The 14,551-nt window shown below is 53.9% G+C and overlaps 1 protein-coding gene across 2 annotated transcripts; it reads left to right on the plus strand.

Moving 5' to 3' along the window:
* Positions 1-4,896: 4,896 nt before the first annotated feature.
* On the plus strand, positions 4,897-13,319 carry TMIE (transmembrane inner ear). 2 transcript variants are annotated; one of them, XM_053599699.1, is made up of 4 exons: positions 4,897-5,089; positions 8,303-8,420; positions 11,579-11,728; positions 12,053-13,319. In XM_053599699.1, exons 1-4 carry the CDS (start codon positions 4,994-4,996, stop codon positions 12,148-12,150), a joined length of 462 nt encoding a protein of 153 aa, XP_053455674.1. In that variant the 5' UTR covers positions 4,897-4,993; the 3' UTR covers positions 12,151-13,319. The 2 variants fall into 2 exon arrangements, with proteins under 2 accessions (XP_053455674.1, XP_053455675.1); XM_053599700.1 differs by having other exon boundaries at positions 12,058-13,319.
* Positions 13,320-14,551: the final 1,232 nt, after the last annotated feature.

The raw sequence follows: 14,551 nt of genomic DNA on the forward strand, positions 1-14,551 counted from the left end.
ATCACAGGCCCCAGGTGACCTCAGCCTCTGGCCCCACATTGGTCTCCCACATTCTCACTCTGAAGAACTCTACCCCTGCCTCTCTCTCTATCCCTCCCCACACTGCCAAGGCCCCTGTCCTAGTTGAGGCCCCCTTTCCAGCATTGCTTTCTTGCCCACTCCTGCACCCACTACAGCCTGAAGGTTCCTATCCCCTGAAGGCCTTAGTCCTCTGGCCCCTGCCTACCAGAGGTATTGCTGGGGGTGGGAAGTGAGGGCCTGTCTCAGAGGAGGCAGGACTTAGTGTCAGTCCTAGCTCCCAAGATCTCCATCTGGCCCTCTGGGAGAGCATCCCCAAACCCTCCACCCTCAGGCTCTGGACAACAACCCTCCACCCCCATTCACAGCCCAGATGGCCTGTTTGACTATATGCTGGGCCATGTGGTCTCCCTGGGTCTACATTCCAGCCAGAGCCACTACCCCAGCAGCTAGAATGGAACTGAGCCTTCACATTCTAAACAGGCCCCGCGAGATCTTTTCTGTGGGGATCCCACATGCCTGCAGGGCAGTGGAAGTCAGCAGAACATTCTGGAAAGAGGCCCAGTATGAGCCTTGTGCCACCTTCTTCTTGCTGTGTGTGTGTGGGCAATGTATGACCTCTCTGCGCCTTAGTGTTCCTGCTGGTGGATGGTCTTACCTGCACTTCCTCCACAAGGCTGAGATTCTGGGAGGAAGGGCATTGGTGGGTTTGAGGAGCTCCTTCACAAATGAGCAGGGTTTTAGCAGGGGGATCGATGGGTTCCCGAGAACATGAGTGTGGACAGCCAGGGGTCCCTGGGGCTTAGGAGGGAAGGCAAGAGCTGGAGAGTGGCCCTGGCCTCATGAAGAGTTCATGACCTCACCACTTGTGACAAATGGGGGGCAGGCAGGCAGGGCCCTGAGCAGGACACATCTGAACTTGTGCCAGGTGTCTCTGGACCTCAGTCTCAGCATCTGTATGTGTAGCTGAGGGGAGGACAGTGCTGCCTGACTGCAGCAGGAAGGGAAGGGCTCCCTCTGCTTCCTCCCCAGAGCCCAGACTTCCTGTTCAGCCACATCTAGGGAATTAGACAACTGACTGAGCCCTGGGCGCAGGACCAGTTTTCCCACACTCCCTGGGAGACCTCACAGGATCACAAGCCCAGTTTTACTATCTGCCTAATGGAGCAAGACCTGCCCAGCCTCTATTCCAAGTCATTGTGGCAGGGGCTAGCTCTGCACCTGCCATCAATCTCCTGAAACACAGTCAAGGGCCCCTGCCTGGTCCCACCACAGATGTGTACATACCCACCTGCACCACTCCACCCCTCTCCACACACACACACAGCCAGGGGATGTGGTGGTGTGTATACACACCTGTGCCATATGGACCCATCTCCTATTGGACCCTTTGGCAGAGCTTCCATGTTGCACAAGTCCATTGGTGCCCCTGTTCATGGGCACATATGTATGTGCCTATCATGTGCCTGTCAACAAGGATACAGACTTACATACTGCTCCAGACTTATATACACTCATGTATGTCGATGGTGCCTGTGATTCTGGAGACACTAAGACTCATGCCCAGACACACACAAAGCCATGTGCAAGATGTACATACACTCCACTTACGCCACTGCCTCAGTACACAAGCACATACTTATGCATGGAGCTATTCTGGGCAGGGCCTGGGGCCAACAAGATCAGGGACAGCCAGTTCCCAGCAGGCTCCAGCCTGTCCAACTCCCACCCCACTGCAAGCTGAGGCCCTAATGCTCTGGCTCCTAGCCTAACTTTTAGACTAGTGATCTAAACTCCTTACCCTCAGCTTTCAGAGCTAAACCTTCCATCTTAGGCTTTCAAGCTCTAAGAAAGAGCTGTCCATGGGGTTCCCCTCACCACTGCTCACTGCCTTGCCCATAACTTCTAATCTAGGGCCCCTGGACTGGGTCTAGGCCCTGAAGGAAAACCACACAGGAGCTAAAAATAGCACAGGAGGGACAAGCAGGGCTCTGCAGTCCAGCATTCATGCCACCAGGCATGGAGGGGACACTATCTTCCAGGAAGCTAGAGGACCTGAAGGTCTTGAGCTGCCCACCACAGACCTGTCCCTCCTTCATGGAGCTGTGAGACTCTGGAAGGAGTAATGTGGCCAACTGCAGGTGGAGTGCAGGTGGATGTAGAGGCCACCTAAGAAGCAAAAACAGTATTAGAAGAGGGCAGTGCTCTGGGTTAGAGGCAGAATGCTGAGTTGAAAGCCCCAGTTCCTGTGTGATATTAGGCAATGCACAACCCTTGTCTGTGCTTCAATTCCTCATGAGTAACAGAGGAGAGGAAGAGTCACACCAAATGGCATAAACATCCTCAAAGCTGGAAAAGACTTTAGCTTTCAGGATGTTCATCTCCGGATGTTCATCTCAGGGTGTTCATCTCAACATGCTGTTTAATATTGGAGAAGTGGAAACATCCCAAGTTGTCAACAACACAGCACTGATTGAATGTGCTATTGTTAGGTTTTGATCCAGTTTAACGTTACATAGACTTTAATGATAATGACAACAATAATTATCACAACTAGCATTAATGAAGGCTTGTAATGTGCAGGTTCGTGACATCGATGGGGGATTGAAGCTCAGCGAGGTTAACAGCCTGCCTGAGGGTTCACAGCTGTCAATACGATCATGTCCCAGAAGACTTAGTGCAGTTTGAAGCTTTACTAACTTCACAAGTTATGAAGAATAAAGCTACAGATTTATAAGAAACATAATTTTGAAGCTTAATTATCTAAATGTTCTTTATGCTAGTTTTATAAATTTTGGATAACTTAATTTTTTTTCAGTCAACATTTGCCATCTACCAATGGCAAAAAAGGAAATTTAAATAAACTTTCACGCAGTGTTTCTGTAAATCTGTAGTTTTATACTGCTAAGGTTATTAAAGCTTAAAGCTGCACTAAGACTGTTGGGATGTCCTGTTAGGTCTGAGTTAGTTTGACTTTGAACCCTGTGTGGAAACATTTGACATTGGAGAGAGGAAGGGTGAATTTAGGGTCTTGTTTTGGGTAAAAAGCTCTGGATATAAAGGTATATGAGAAATGATACATGGTGAGATATCAGCTGTGTTCAAGAGTCTGCCAAGTAGCAACCATATAGAACAAAAGCTATCTCAGGGGACAATGGGGACATACCTGATTGTATTTTCTTTCAGATTTCTTCACGAGGCTTGCCCTATCTCTTGATGGATGGAAAGGCAATGAACTTTACAGAAAATAATGATACCCATCTCCTGGGCTGAGCTAAGAATGGGAGCCTTGTGAGCAGCCCTGAGAGCCAGCACCTCCACATTCATTAGTTCCTGTGATCCCCACACCGGACTTTGACGGGAGGCTTCCCTTCCCCATTTTATAGATGAAGAAATAGAAAGAGAGGAGTAGCGGTTTGCCCCAGGCTCCTGGCAGGCTTACTAATCTCCACCCTGTCTGGCCTCTCTGACCCCCATGTCCTGAGGGTGACCTCCCTGGCTGGTCAGTGTGGCTTTCCCTAGCCTGGCCTATGACGGATGGCATGAGGAAGTGGTGGGTGGAGAGCTGTAGCAAGTGATTTAGACTTTAGTGAAGTACCTGTTTGCCTGGCCAGGGCATGCCCTGGGAGGGCAGGTTAGCCCAACCCACTCAGTCCCCAGACTTTGCTGCCCATTGTTAAGGGTCTCTTCAGTGAGTCCCCTAGGCCATCCATCCTTTGCCAGCAGCTCTCCCATTTTCCTGCCTACTCTGTAATCTCCAAGCCCTGATGCTTGCAGATATCCGCAGCTGGCCCTCTGCTCCCTGATGCAGCCTGCCTTAGACCTTGTCCATCTATGGAGCCCTACAAGGTTCCTGACCCACTTGGGTCCCCAATTCTGAGAGCAGGCTTTGCTAAGGAGAACCAGGCTACCCCCCGCCTCAGCAGGTCTCCTCTGATATTCTTGGTGATGAAGTGTGCAGTGGTCCAACACATGAGCTGCTTCCCCTAGCACTCAGCAGGTAAGAGATTAATAATAATAATAATGAAAGGAAGGAGAGGAGAGAGAAGTCTCCCCCTTTCAGGCCTCCCGCTCCTGTTCCCAAGTGTTCATCTCCTCCCCCAAGTCTCCACAGCTCCCCAGAACTCTCTATTCCTGAGTTGTCAAGGCTCAAATTGGGGTCAGAGTGCAATGGGGGCCAACTTTAGTGTGAGGTTGGGGTCTTAGCTCAGACTGAAGCCAGAGTCAGGACTCAAACAAGGACAGAGGCTGGGGTAGCCAGGGACAGAAAATGGTCCTCTAGCCCTTCCAGGGGTGGCTCATCCTCTCCTGCAGGGCAGAAAATGCTGGCTCCTTCAGGAACCTTCTGTAGCACTGGCAGCTGGTGGCTCTAACCATACCATACCCTGCTCCCCATCCCCCACTCCAGCTCTGGTGTCCAGGGTGACCAAAGCTGCCTCTGGGCAGGAAGCCAGGCCAGAAAGCCCAGGACATCCCTAAGCGCCTGTCACCATGGCAACCTGCCCACTATGCCCCCCCATACCCAAGTCCAGTACATTTCTCAAATTCAGTACGTCAGAATGGGAAGGGCCTTCTAGATCAGCAGATTCCAGCCCCTCCCTTTCTCCTAGCTGGAGAAACTGAGTCCTGAATTGGGAAGGGAAGGGGACCTGCTGATTAAGGACCTGACCCCAAGCTGTCCTCCCTCCTACTCTCCCATCTCAGTATCCCTGGGATGGGAGATGAGGAGGCTGGAGTCCAGTCTCTCTCGGGAGGGGGCGGGCCCTCCATCCACAGTGTTGGGGGTGGGCGGCCCAGGAACCTGACACTCATGATGAATAAAAGATGCCTTCACATCTGCCGGCTACCCAATGTCCAGAGCTCACCACCAAGCTCGCCACCGCCACGGAGCGCTGGCTGGCCAGAGGGCTGCACCAGGCAGCCCGCCCCGCCGAGCCATCACTGGGCTCCCGAAAGCAGGCGCAGCGGGTGGAAGATGGCAGGGCTGCAGCGAGGCACAGGGCCCCTCTGGGCGCTGGGCGGCACCGCGCTGGGGGTCTGCCTTGCAGGGGTCGCTGGGCAGCTGGTGGAGGTGAGACCGCTTGGAGGGGTTAGGGGTAGCTGTCACCAAGGCAGAGGATTGGGGGTGCGCCTTTCTGATCGGGAGCGGGCATTATCCCTTACTCTTCCTCTAGACCCAGTCTAGTGGAGCAACACAGCCTTGCCCCAAGTGCTGCCAGGCTGTGAGGGAGACTCAGCCCCCATTCTTAGGATCCCTGGTCTGGGGAGAGAGAGCAGTCCCTGTTTTCTGGAACATTAGTCTGATAGGAGAAACTCAGCCTGTTCTTAGGGATTCCCAATCTGATTGGGGACACAGTCCTGCCCAGACTGATGGGGAACATTCAGCCCCTATCCTCTAGTCTTGTGGGGGAGAGGGGGTGCACAGCCCTTGGTTTCCTTGACCTCTAGTTTGATGGAACAGATATAGACCCTGAACTTAGGGTCTTCTGGAGGAAACAGCCTCTACCTCCAAGAATCCTCCAGAGATCCGTGTCTAATGGGGAAGACATAGCCTTGGAAAGGAGGTGAGAACACTCCAAGGGTGGGGGCAGCAGGATGGAGCTGCTATGTGGAGCAGCTATGTGGAGAATGGTTCCAGAAAGGAAAGGGTGGGCAGGGCAAGACCCAGGGACTTGAGGAATGGGGGGGTGTCTGACTTGATCCTTGTGGTAACAGGGAGCTATAGAAGATTTCTAAGCAGGGGTGAGTCATGATGAGCTCTGGTTTAGAAAAAGGAGCTGCCGTGATAGCCCAGAAAGAGGTGAAGAGGATGGCTGGGGAGGTAGGGAAGGACCTGGCTGGGGCCAGGAAAGGCTGGGAGGGGAAGAGCTGAGCAGAGAAGGGAAGCCACAGAGGGAGGGGTGGACCAGACCTGCAATTCTGTAGTGTGAGGCCAGAGGGAGAAGGTCAGGGCCAGAGGTAGGGAGAAGTGGGGATGGAGCCTGTGTAGGCAGGGGCAGAGTGGAGAGAGCAGGAAACAGAAATGCAGCAGGGACACCTAAGGGATAGTGCTTAGAGGACAGGGTGGGATAGGCAGGACAGAGCCAGAGAGGATGTGGGGGGCACAGCCCTAAACTGAAGGGTCTGAAGGGAATGGGGGACAGAGCCCTGCACCCCAGCGTAGGCTGTCCCTGATGCTGCTGACCAGGGGTGTGATCAGTAGGCTGGGCTAGAGTCAGGTGTCAGCTCCAATGTCCCTGTAAGGGGAGCCAAGCTGGCTTGAGGCCCATGGGGTATACTTGGACCTCTTACTGGCTGCCCTGAGCCCTCAGATGCAGAAACTGAGCTGGCCTGGGTACAGGCAGAAGGTTGGGTGTGGGGGTCAAGTCAGTTCTGAGCCAAGGACTCTTCTTCACCCCCACCCCCAGAAACCCATCTTTTCCCAGCTCATCAATGGCAATTGTATTAGAGTCCATCTGCCTGCCATGTGCCTACAGCCTGAGCAAGGCCCTAGCCCTTCAGGAAACCCTGGAGACATGGGCAGGGCTGGGGTCCAGGTCACCACCCAACCCAGCTCTGCAGGCATCACAATTACCCTCTGAAGGACGTGGGGACCTCCAAGCTTCAGAATTCAGGCCCCCAGTAGGGCCCACCAGAGGAGATGACTATTACCTGCTATCGTCCAGGAGCAGGTAATAGCTCAGAATCTGAGGACTTTTCTTTGGCCCGCAAGTCTTCCAGGGCCAACACACTCTAATCCCAGGGATTCCCTTAGAACTAGGGAATTCTGCCACTGCCAGGCCCTGACCCTAACACCATACATGTGCCTGACCACACAGTGTGTTCCAACCACACTGTGCCAAACTCTATGTGTTCCCCAACCCCAGGTACATGTGTCCGATCCCAGGGGACATATGTCATTTTTCCCATCAGGTTGGGTAGAGAGAGCTGCTGAGCAACTCCTGGACCTACCCCACTCCAATTACAGACATGAAAACTGAGATCCAAAGGGAAGAAGGCTCCCACCCTAGTTCTCCATGGAGGGGAGAAAAGAGCCAGGGAGATGTACCAATCCCAGGTGCACAGAGCCTCTGGTTACCTGGGGCAGTTGGCTGATCCTCTCTGAGTGTTGAGTTCATTAGATGCAGAAGCACCTGGCTCATGATAGATGCCCAATCCATGTGTATGGACTGAGGAGGAGAATGGCTGGACAGTTGAGCTATAGGTTGCCTCACCTTCCCAGAGAGCCAGAAGGGACTCCTCATGCCTGTCCTTATTTGGTTAATTAAGGGACAATGTCTTTCACAGATGCCCCAGAATCCTCTCGCCCTCTGAGCACTAACCCCTATCTCTGCTTCTTAGACAAACTTAATGACAGAGATGGGATCATACCCCTCTCTGGTCACAGACAGGTCTTCTCAGATTCCATGGGGCAGGGCCCTCTCCCCTAAATATCCAGGACAGGGCCATATCCCCTCAGACTGGGACAGTGCTGTGTCCCCTAGACACTCAGGATAGGGCTATAAGGACCACATCCCCTAGACATCCAGAGTAGAGCCATGGCCCCTAAGACCTAGGGCAGCGCCGTGTTTCCTAAACCCTGAGGAAGAGCCATGTCCTCTATACACTGGGGCAGGGTCCTTCAGTCCCTCAGGGCAGGGTAACCTTTGGCTGGGAAAGAGGTAGGTGGCTGGTTCGGTTCGGTTCAGGCTTGTGGCAACAACACTTACACCTTTAGGTCTCCAGGTGGCACCACTGCATCGCAGACATTTATCTAGTCCAGTCCTGTGACTGCCCTGGCCTACTCTCTCAGCACAGGGTCTGGCCAGATGGCAGAGCTATGGGCTCCTGACTCCTAGCTCCCCTCCCAGTCCACACTGGGGAGGCAGGAGAGCCAAACACAGTCTACCAGCACAGTACAGGCCTTCCTTTGTCTCTGGCCTTGGTCCTGAGACCTCACCTGCCTGTGTGGGGCTTAGGACTAGAATGGGAGGAGATATCCAATAGCACCTTGAACCTGGCTGGACAGGCCATCCACATTTGCTTCTCCGGGCCTTTGTTTCCCTAAGCATCAACCACCCTCCCACTTCAAGTCCCTAGGTCTGTGATCTGAGGCTCTGCTCTCAGTTCTGTTCCAAATCTGAAACTTCCCAAGGTCTAAGATGTTGGTAGTGAATGTCTAAGACAGATTTTAGGAAATTCTGAAATGCTTGGACTGAGCCCTTGCTGAAAGATGGGCCTCTCTTGGCCCTGTCCCAACTTGCTGGCCTCTGCCTGGCTCACTCCCCTCTTTCCTGACCCACAGCCCAGCACGGCCCCGCCCAAGCCCAAGCCGCCCCCGCTGACCAAGGAGACGGTGGTGTTCTGGGACATGCGCCTGTGGCACGTGGTGGGCATCTTTTCGCTCTTCGTGTTGTCCATCAGTGAGTAGCTGCTCCTTGCTCACTCTGCCACACTGCAGTGAGAGCACAGCACCCCCAGATGTGACCCCACATCCCTGCCAGCACCATTCCTAAAGGCTCAGAACAGCAATTCCGGGCAGTGCAAGCAGGCCAGGTGCCCACAGGAGGCTTGCCATGGTTTCTGGCACCTCCTGATCCATATAACATCCCCAAGGAGGGTTGACAGCCCAGTGGTGACCTTAAGTATTCTGCTGGACCCAGGGAGGCAGCCACATGGCAATTATGGTAATTACAGGGAACTCTACTGAATCAGGGCAAGGACAGAGATATGTCATTTTTCCCTATGGTTGGCCTCCTGATGCTTTTCCTGCAATTTGGTCAGTTTAAAAGCCCTACACCCAGGGGCTCCAGCAAGGCCACTCTCCACCAGGGGCTCCCCAGACACCAAGTACATGTGGCTCCCAGGCTTTGAAGCCTTGTCAGATGCCATTTTCCAGAAATGACTCAACGTGCCTCAATTAAGAGCAGGAGAACCATTCCTATCGTGGGATCTGGGAGCTTCTTAATGCAAAGTTGGAGCAGAAACAGGCTTAGCCTGCTCCCCTTAGCCCACCTCCTAGAATGGGATCTGGAGTTGGGGAAGGGGACAGAAAGTTACATGAAATGCAGCCAGATCAGGGAGGCTGCCATGGCACAAAGCCATATGACAGAGGTTCCCACCAGGCACAGGCATGAATGGGAGGATATGGACAGTAAATGGAGCAGCAGCTCACTCTTCAGCAAAGGCATTATAGAAGAGGGTCCTCTGAGCTGAAGACTGGTGGGAAGAGGGGTGGGGTTTTGGCAGGTGGGAAAGCTGGAAAGACATTCCAGACAGAGAGGATGACGTGAGCAGAGGCTGGAAGAAACATCGCCTTCAAACAAGGTCTCCCATGACCCCCACTAGATATTTACTGAGGGCACCCTAGGGAGGCTAAAGCTGCACTTACCAGTAAGTTCTAGCTGAAGCTGTGCCAGGATGAGGTCCCCTGGAGGGCTGGGTGGCCCACAGAGGGCCCATCCAGATGTGAGAGGTTCCAAGGAAGACATGACATCTGATTTGCATGTGCTTCTTCTGGCACCAGAAGTGCCCTCCCAAGAGAAAGCATCCCCTCTGCACACTCTGTCCCCATCTGACGAAGAGGTTGTCCTTTGTTCCCAGCTGAGGCCAAGAACCAGTCAGGCATCGTAGAGGAGACCCCACAGACAGACAGATGTGCCCACAATCTCAGCCCAGGTGTCCAGAGAGGGAGACAACCCACAGCCCCAAGAAATAGGGATGGAGAGTCACCTGCCGTACAGGAGCCACAGGAGTAGTCTAGGGTGCAGGGCTAGGGAGCAGCTCTGGGGCACCCCAGGGAACAAGGGCAAGGATACTGGGGGCCTTAAGACACATAACACCTCTCTCAGGCTCTGCTCAGCCCCAGAAGGTGGAAGTGCCTGGGACCACACAAGAAAGTTGCACAGTATCAGACCCAAAGGCACCTGGCTGTCACCCAGGCAGACCATCCTCTAACTCCATTTCCTAGAAGGGGTAAGGAATAGTCCCAAAGGCCTCTAAACCTAAGGTCAGCAGTTGTTACTTTCCCCATAGCACTAGGCACTGGGGATAACATCTCCTGGGGAGGAAACATCTTTCCCACTTCCCAGTCTGGGCTTAGACTGTTAGTGGAGCATCACCCTCAGAACCCTGCAGAGCAAAGGGCTGGGGCTAGATGGGGTTCCTCTGATGTTATTGGGGACTTGTATCCAAAGCCTCTACTTGGGCCTGGGAACTCAATCCAAAGCACTTTGTTTCTCCCCTTCTTTGAAGAAAAGCGGCCAGGCCAGGCTGGGTGGGGCGGACCTGCAGTGAGGGGCAGTATTTGAGCCCTGCTCTGGCTGCCGATAACTGCCTGCTGAGATCCTTGTGAAGCCCCTGCTTCCTAGGGCCTGGGACTCACCTGCATGGAGCCTGTAGAGCATGACCCTAAGGAGGTACTTAGTGAGGTAGCTAGAAGAAGTGGCTCAAACTGGGAAGATCAGGGTGGGGGACAAATTTTGGGTCTCGGGTACACACACACAGGTCTGGAGAAGCCCAGGACCAGGCTCTTTGGATAAGAAAGGCCTGCTGTCTGCTCAGGTCTACTCACAGAGAGGGGTACAGTCAGATTTACTGCTGGGCCCTCATGCAACACCCCTCACCCCCAATGTGTGTGTGTGGATGTTCTTGGCTCCCCAATCTATTCACACAGGACTCCAGTCCTGTTCCTAGCAGCAAGGCTTTTGAGACCATCCCATTCATCCAGCCATTATTCTTCTTCCATTTGGTAAGTCTGAGCAAGACTCAGTGGAACCACAATATTTGCCTGAAGGGATATTGCCTTGGTTGCATAAAATGATCCCAGAGGGTACTCCAGCCCAGGCTACATAGATCCGATCCATCTTCCCCAAAATGGCTTGTCTTGCTTGGGCCTTCCTGCCCCCAGGAGTCTGCCAGGAAGTTATGTCTGCTCATCTGATTTATAATAGGAACCAGCCCCACCCCCTCCCCTGGGGCTAGGGCCAAGGTGGCCAGACTGTGGAGGCCTTAGAAAAATAAACTAAGTCCAGCCAGGTTCTAGCAGCCCTAACCTGCCCTGCCCATCATTAGACGGGCATGTCCTGTGCAATTGGGCTCCCCTGGAAAACCCGCTTCTGAAATAACTAAGACAAACACTACAGGGCAGGGTTTGTGTCCTCTCACCAGCTCCCTCCCCAGCCCAGAGGAGTCTACCCTTGTCCGCAGGGAGGCTAGGGAGGACACATCCATGAACTTTGAAGTCTGAGGCAGCTCTAGTCCTACTTTCAGGTTACACCAGGGGCAAGCCAGAGACCTGGGTTGGACATGAGCACCAGGGTGGGATAAGCTCTACAGAGCTTGAATCACAATGCATTACCGCCCCGGCAACTCTCAGTCTAGTCAAAAACACTCTCAGGACCAGGACCTACTACATAATTTACAGAGCCAATGTAAAATTCGCAGGACCCTGCCCAACTGCACCAAGTCAGGCCAGCCCAGGAAAGCCACTGGAGCAGCCCCAGGGTTCAGAGTGGTTTTGTCAAGATGGTGAGCCTCCAGAAGTCATACCCCACCCAAACCTGCTCTGTCCTCCCTACAGTTATCACCCTGTGTTGTGTCTTCAACTGCCGCGTGCCACGGACCCGGAAGGAGATTGAAGCCCGGTACCTACAGCGAAAGGCAGCCAAGATGTACACAGACAAGCTAGAGACCGTGCCGCCCCTCAATGAGCTCACAGAAATCCCCGGAGGTAAGCGGGCCCTGCCCACTCCCCCAACCCAGCAGCTATCTGATCCTGCTGAGCCAGTCCGTTCTTGCCCAGAGTCACCTGCTCCGCCTTCTTCCCCTCCACTATAAGGGAGTGACAACAGGTTCAGGAGGGGGCCCCAGCCCCATCCAAGGATACCAGAGCACAGAAATCAGTCAGAGTGAGGAAAGCAGAACAATGAGCCTATTCTCCAGTAGGAGAGGTCTGGAAGGAAGAAGTAAAGAGCAGGATATGGAAGCTTCTGGGACCCACCCACTTGAGGGGGCTCAAAACACAACTGCATGACCTCTTTCCCCTCCCCCATAGAGAAGAAGAAGAAGAAGAAGGACAGCGTGGACACAGTGGCCATCAAGGTAGAGGAAGATGAGAAGAATGCAGCCAAGAAGAAGAAAGGAGAGAAATGAGGGGAGCGTCCTGGAGGTGGCCACTGGGGCTGGCAGGCCCTGGAGCTCAAGATCTGGCCAGGGTCCAGGCACCCTGGACTCCAAGTTTATATGCAGACCACAGAGGCTGTAGTCAGAGCAGGGAGGGGAAGGCCCATGGCCACATCCTCACAGCCCATCATGTGTAGAAACAAGACCACACTGGGTGTCCTGCCTCCCAGCCTAGACTCCACTACCTTCACCCCATCCACATGGGCCTTGGGCCACTGTCCCTCTGCAGATGCAGAATGGCCTCACACTGCTCTCCCCACCCAGATATGCCTGCCTCCTACCTTTTCTGCTAGGGGCATCAGTGGCTAGCAGGTAAAACAGGATGTGGGCTTCCCTTCTGGCAGGGGATGGCCAAACTACTTGGGTTGGGCTGTGAGGCCACACCCAGACTGGCCCTAAGAAGGCTGAGAGGCCTGCTGGGGGGAGTTGTGATAAGAGCAGGGACTTCAGTTAAGGCAGGTAGCAGCCCTGACGGTGAGGACACTGCCCCAAGCCTGGCAGGGGTTCCAGCCCAAGGAAGTGAGCAGAGGTAGGCCTGGAAACAGAACCCCCAGCACTGCAGAGATCAAGATCAAGGCAATGGGATCCCCTCTTTCACACATTGTGATGAAGCTGAGACTGCTGGGAGGCCCAGCATGAGGTACAGGAGCTCAGGCTCAAGCTGGGGGATGTGGGGTGGGCCAGAGGGAGCAGGGAAGAAAGGTAGGGCCTGGGCCTCCTCTTGGAAATCAAGGAACATTTGAGAACAAGGGTGACCTCAGGCTATTCTGGTGGCCCCTGAAGTGGGAGGTTTCGTGGGAATCAGGACAGGGGCACAATTAGCCTCCCGCTAGCTGAATATAACAGCCCCCAGCTTCCTAGCAGCTTCTTCAACCATTTCCCATGAGGAGCTCCTAAAAGAAGTATTTCTGACCAGAAGACAAAGGCCCAGACACCGCCTAGGGGAGGGAAGATGCACAGAGGCACTGAACTTCAAACTGAGACGCTCAGGCCTGGGCCGGAAGACTAAGGAGACACCAGAGGTTTCCGAGCCAGGGAAGCCTGCTGCAAAAACAGCCTGCAAGAGATTTGTAAATAAAGCTGAGTTCCTTCTCAGACCCATATAAAACCACCTCCTGAGATGACCCCTCATGCTGCTCCCTCCCTAGAGCATGTTTGTGGAGAGTGGTGATAGGTGACTCAGACCAGGCGCTTCTCCACCTGAATTAGAATATGACTGAGGGAGAAATAGTGGCCAAGAGGCTGAGGGGCAGCTGCAGCTCCCTCAGCCCATCCAAGGCAGGCATCAGGACTGGGGAGAGGAGAAGAGCTGTCTGCTCTCTAGGTGCTAAGATGACAAGGCTGCTCTCAATGGTCCCCTACCAGACCCTATGGCTCTCAATAGGCCTTTGATTGTCTGAGCCCAGTGCTGGGGACACAAACCTGGCTCCTGACCTGGACCTGGATCATCACTTTGTAAGGAGGAGAGTGATCCAGGCTGACATGAGGAAGGAGCCTGACATGGGGTCATAGGGGCAGAGAGAGGGAGAGATTGAAGAAGTCCCTGCCAGGAAAGCTAAGTACTCTGCCACCAGAATATAGCAGCCAGCTACTCTCTTCCCACATGAAGGGTGGACAAAAGTGATTCTACCAGACAGGCCAGAACTCTCTTTGTACCCAGGCAGCAGAAATACAGAGGGGCAGGAGCCATTCAAGGTCACACAGAAGTAAGTTGGTAAAGACTAGGAAAGTCCAGGCCTGGGCTCTATCTTGGGGCCTCCACCAGCCCTTTCTGGATAGACAAGCTGCTGATGGTAAAGTAAGGTCTGATCCCAGTGGGCACCTGCCTGAGTCTCCAGGCTGAGAAGAGAGCTAGAAGGTCAAAGTTCACTATGGTTCTAGCCCCTGGTCAAGGAGAACCTGACTCCCACCAGTGAATCACAGAAAGAATACACTCACCTTCCAGGCCAGCCAGAGCTACACTCTCACCCCAGCCTCTAACCTTTTCTTGGCAGCCCCAGCTTCAGCCTGGGAAATATGTTCTAAGCCCTCCATCATCTGACCCCTTCACACTCTCTCCACCTTCTGCAGGAGCCACCCTGAACCTCTGGATGGAGGCGGATCCTAGGGGCTCTGCACTTATAAACTGCCCACCCCCCTCTGGTTCACCTGTTTCCCACTAGAGCAGGCCCAGGCAGTGAGGGGCCTCCACGGCCCAGGAAGGAGGAGGCACAGGAGACAGAAGTGTTTAATTGAGCAGCTGGTCTCTGCCCTGCAAGGTACGGTTGTGAGAGCGGCATGTGCAGCATGCTGGGCACAAGGGCAGGGGAACCTGGGAGGGGACACACCAGGGAGGGTACACACCAGGGAGGACACACCAGGGAGGGTACAC

The sequence above is a fragment of the Nycticebus coucang genome, chromosome 8 (assembly GCF_027406575.1).
Source record: "Nycticebus coucang isolate mNycCou1 chromosome 8, mNycCou1.pri, whole genome shotgun sequence".
Taxonomy (NCBI): Eukaryota; Metazoa; Chordata; class Mammalia; order Primates; family Lorisidae; genus Nycticebus; species Nycticebus coucang.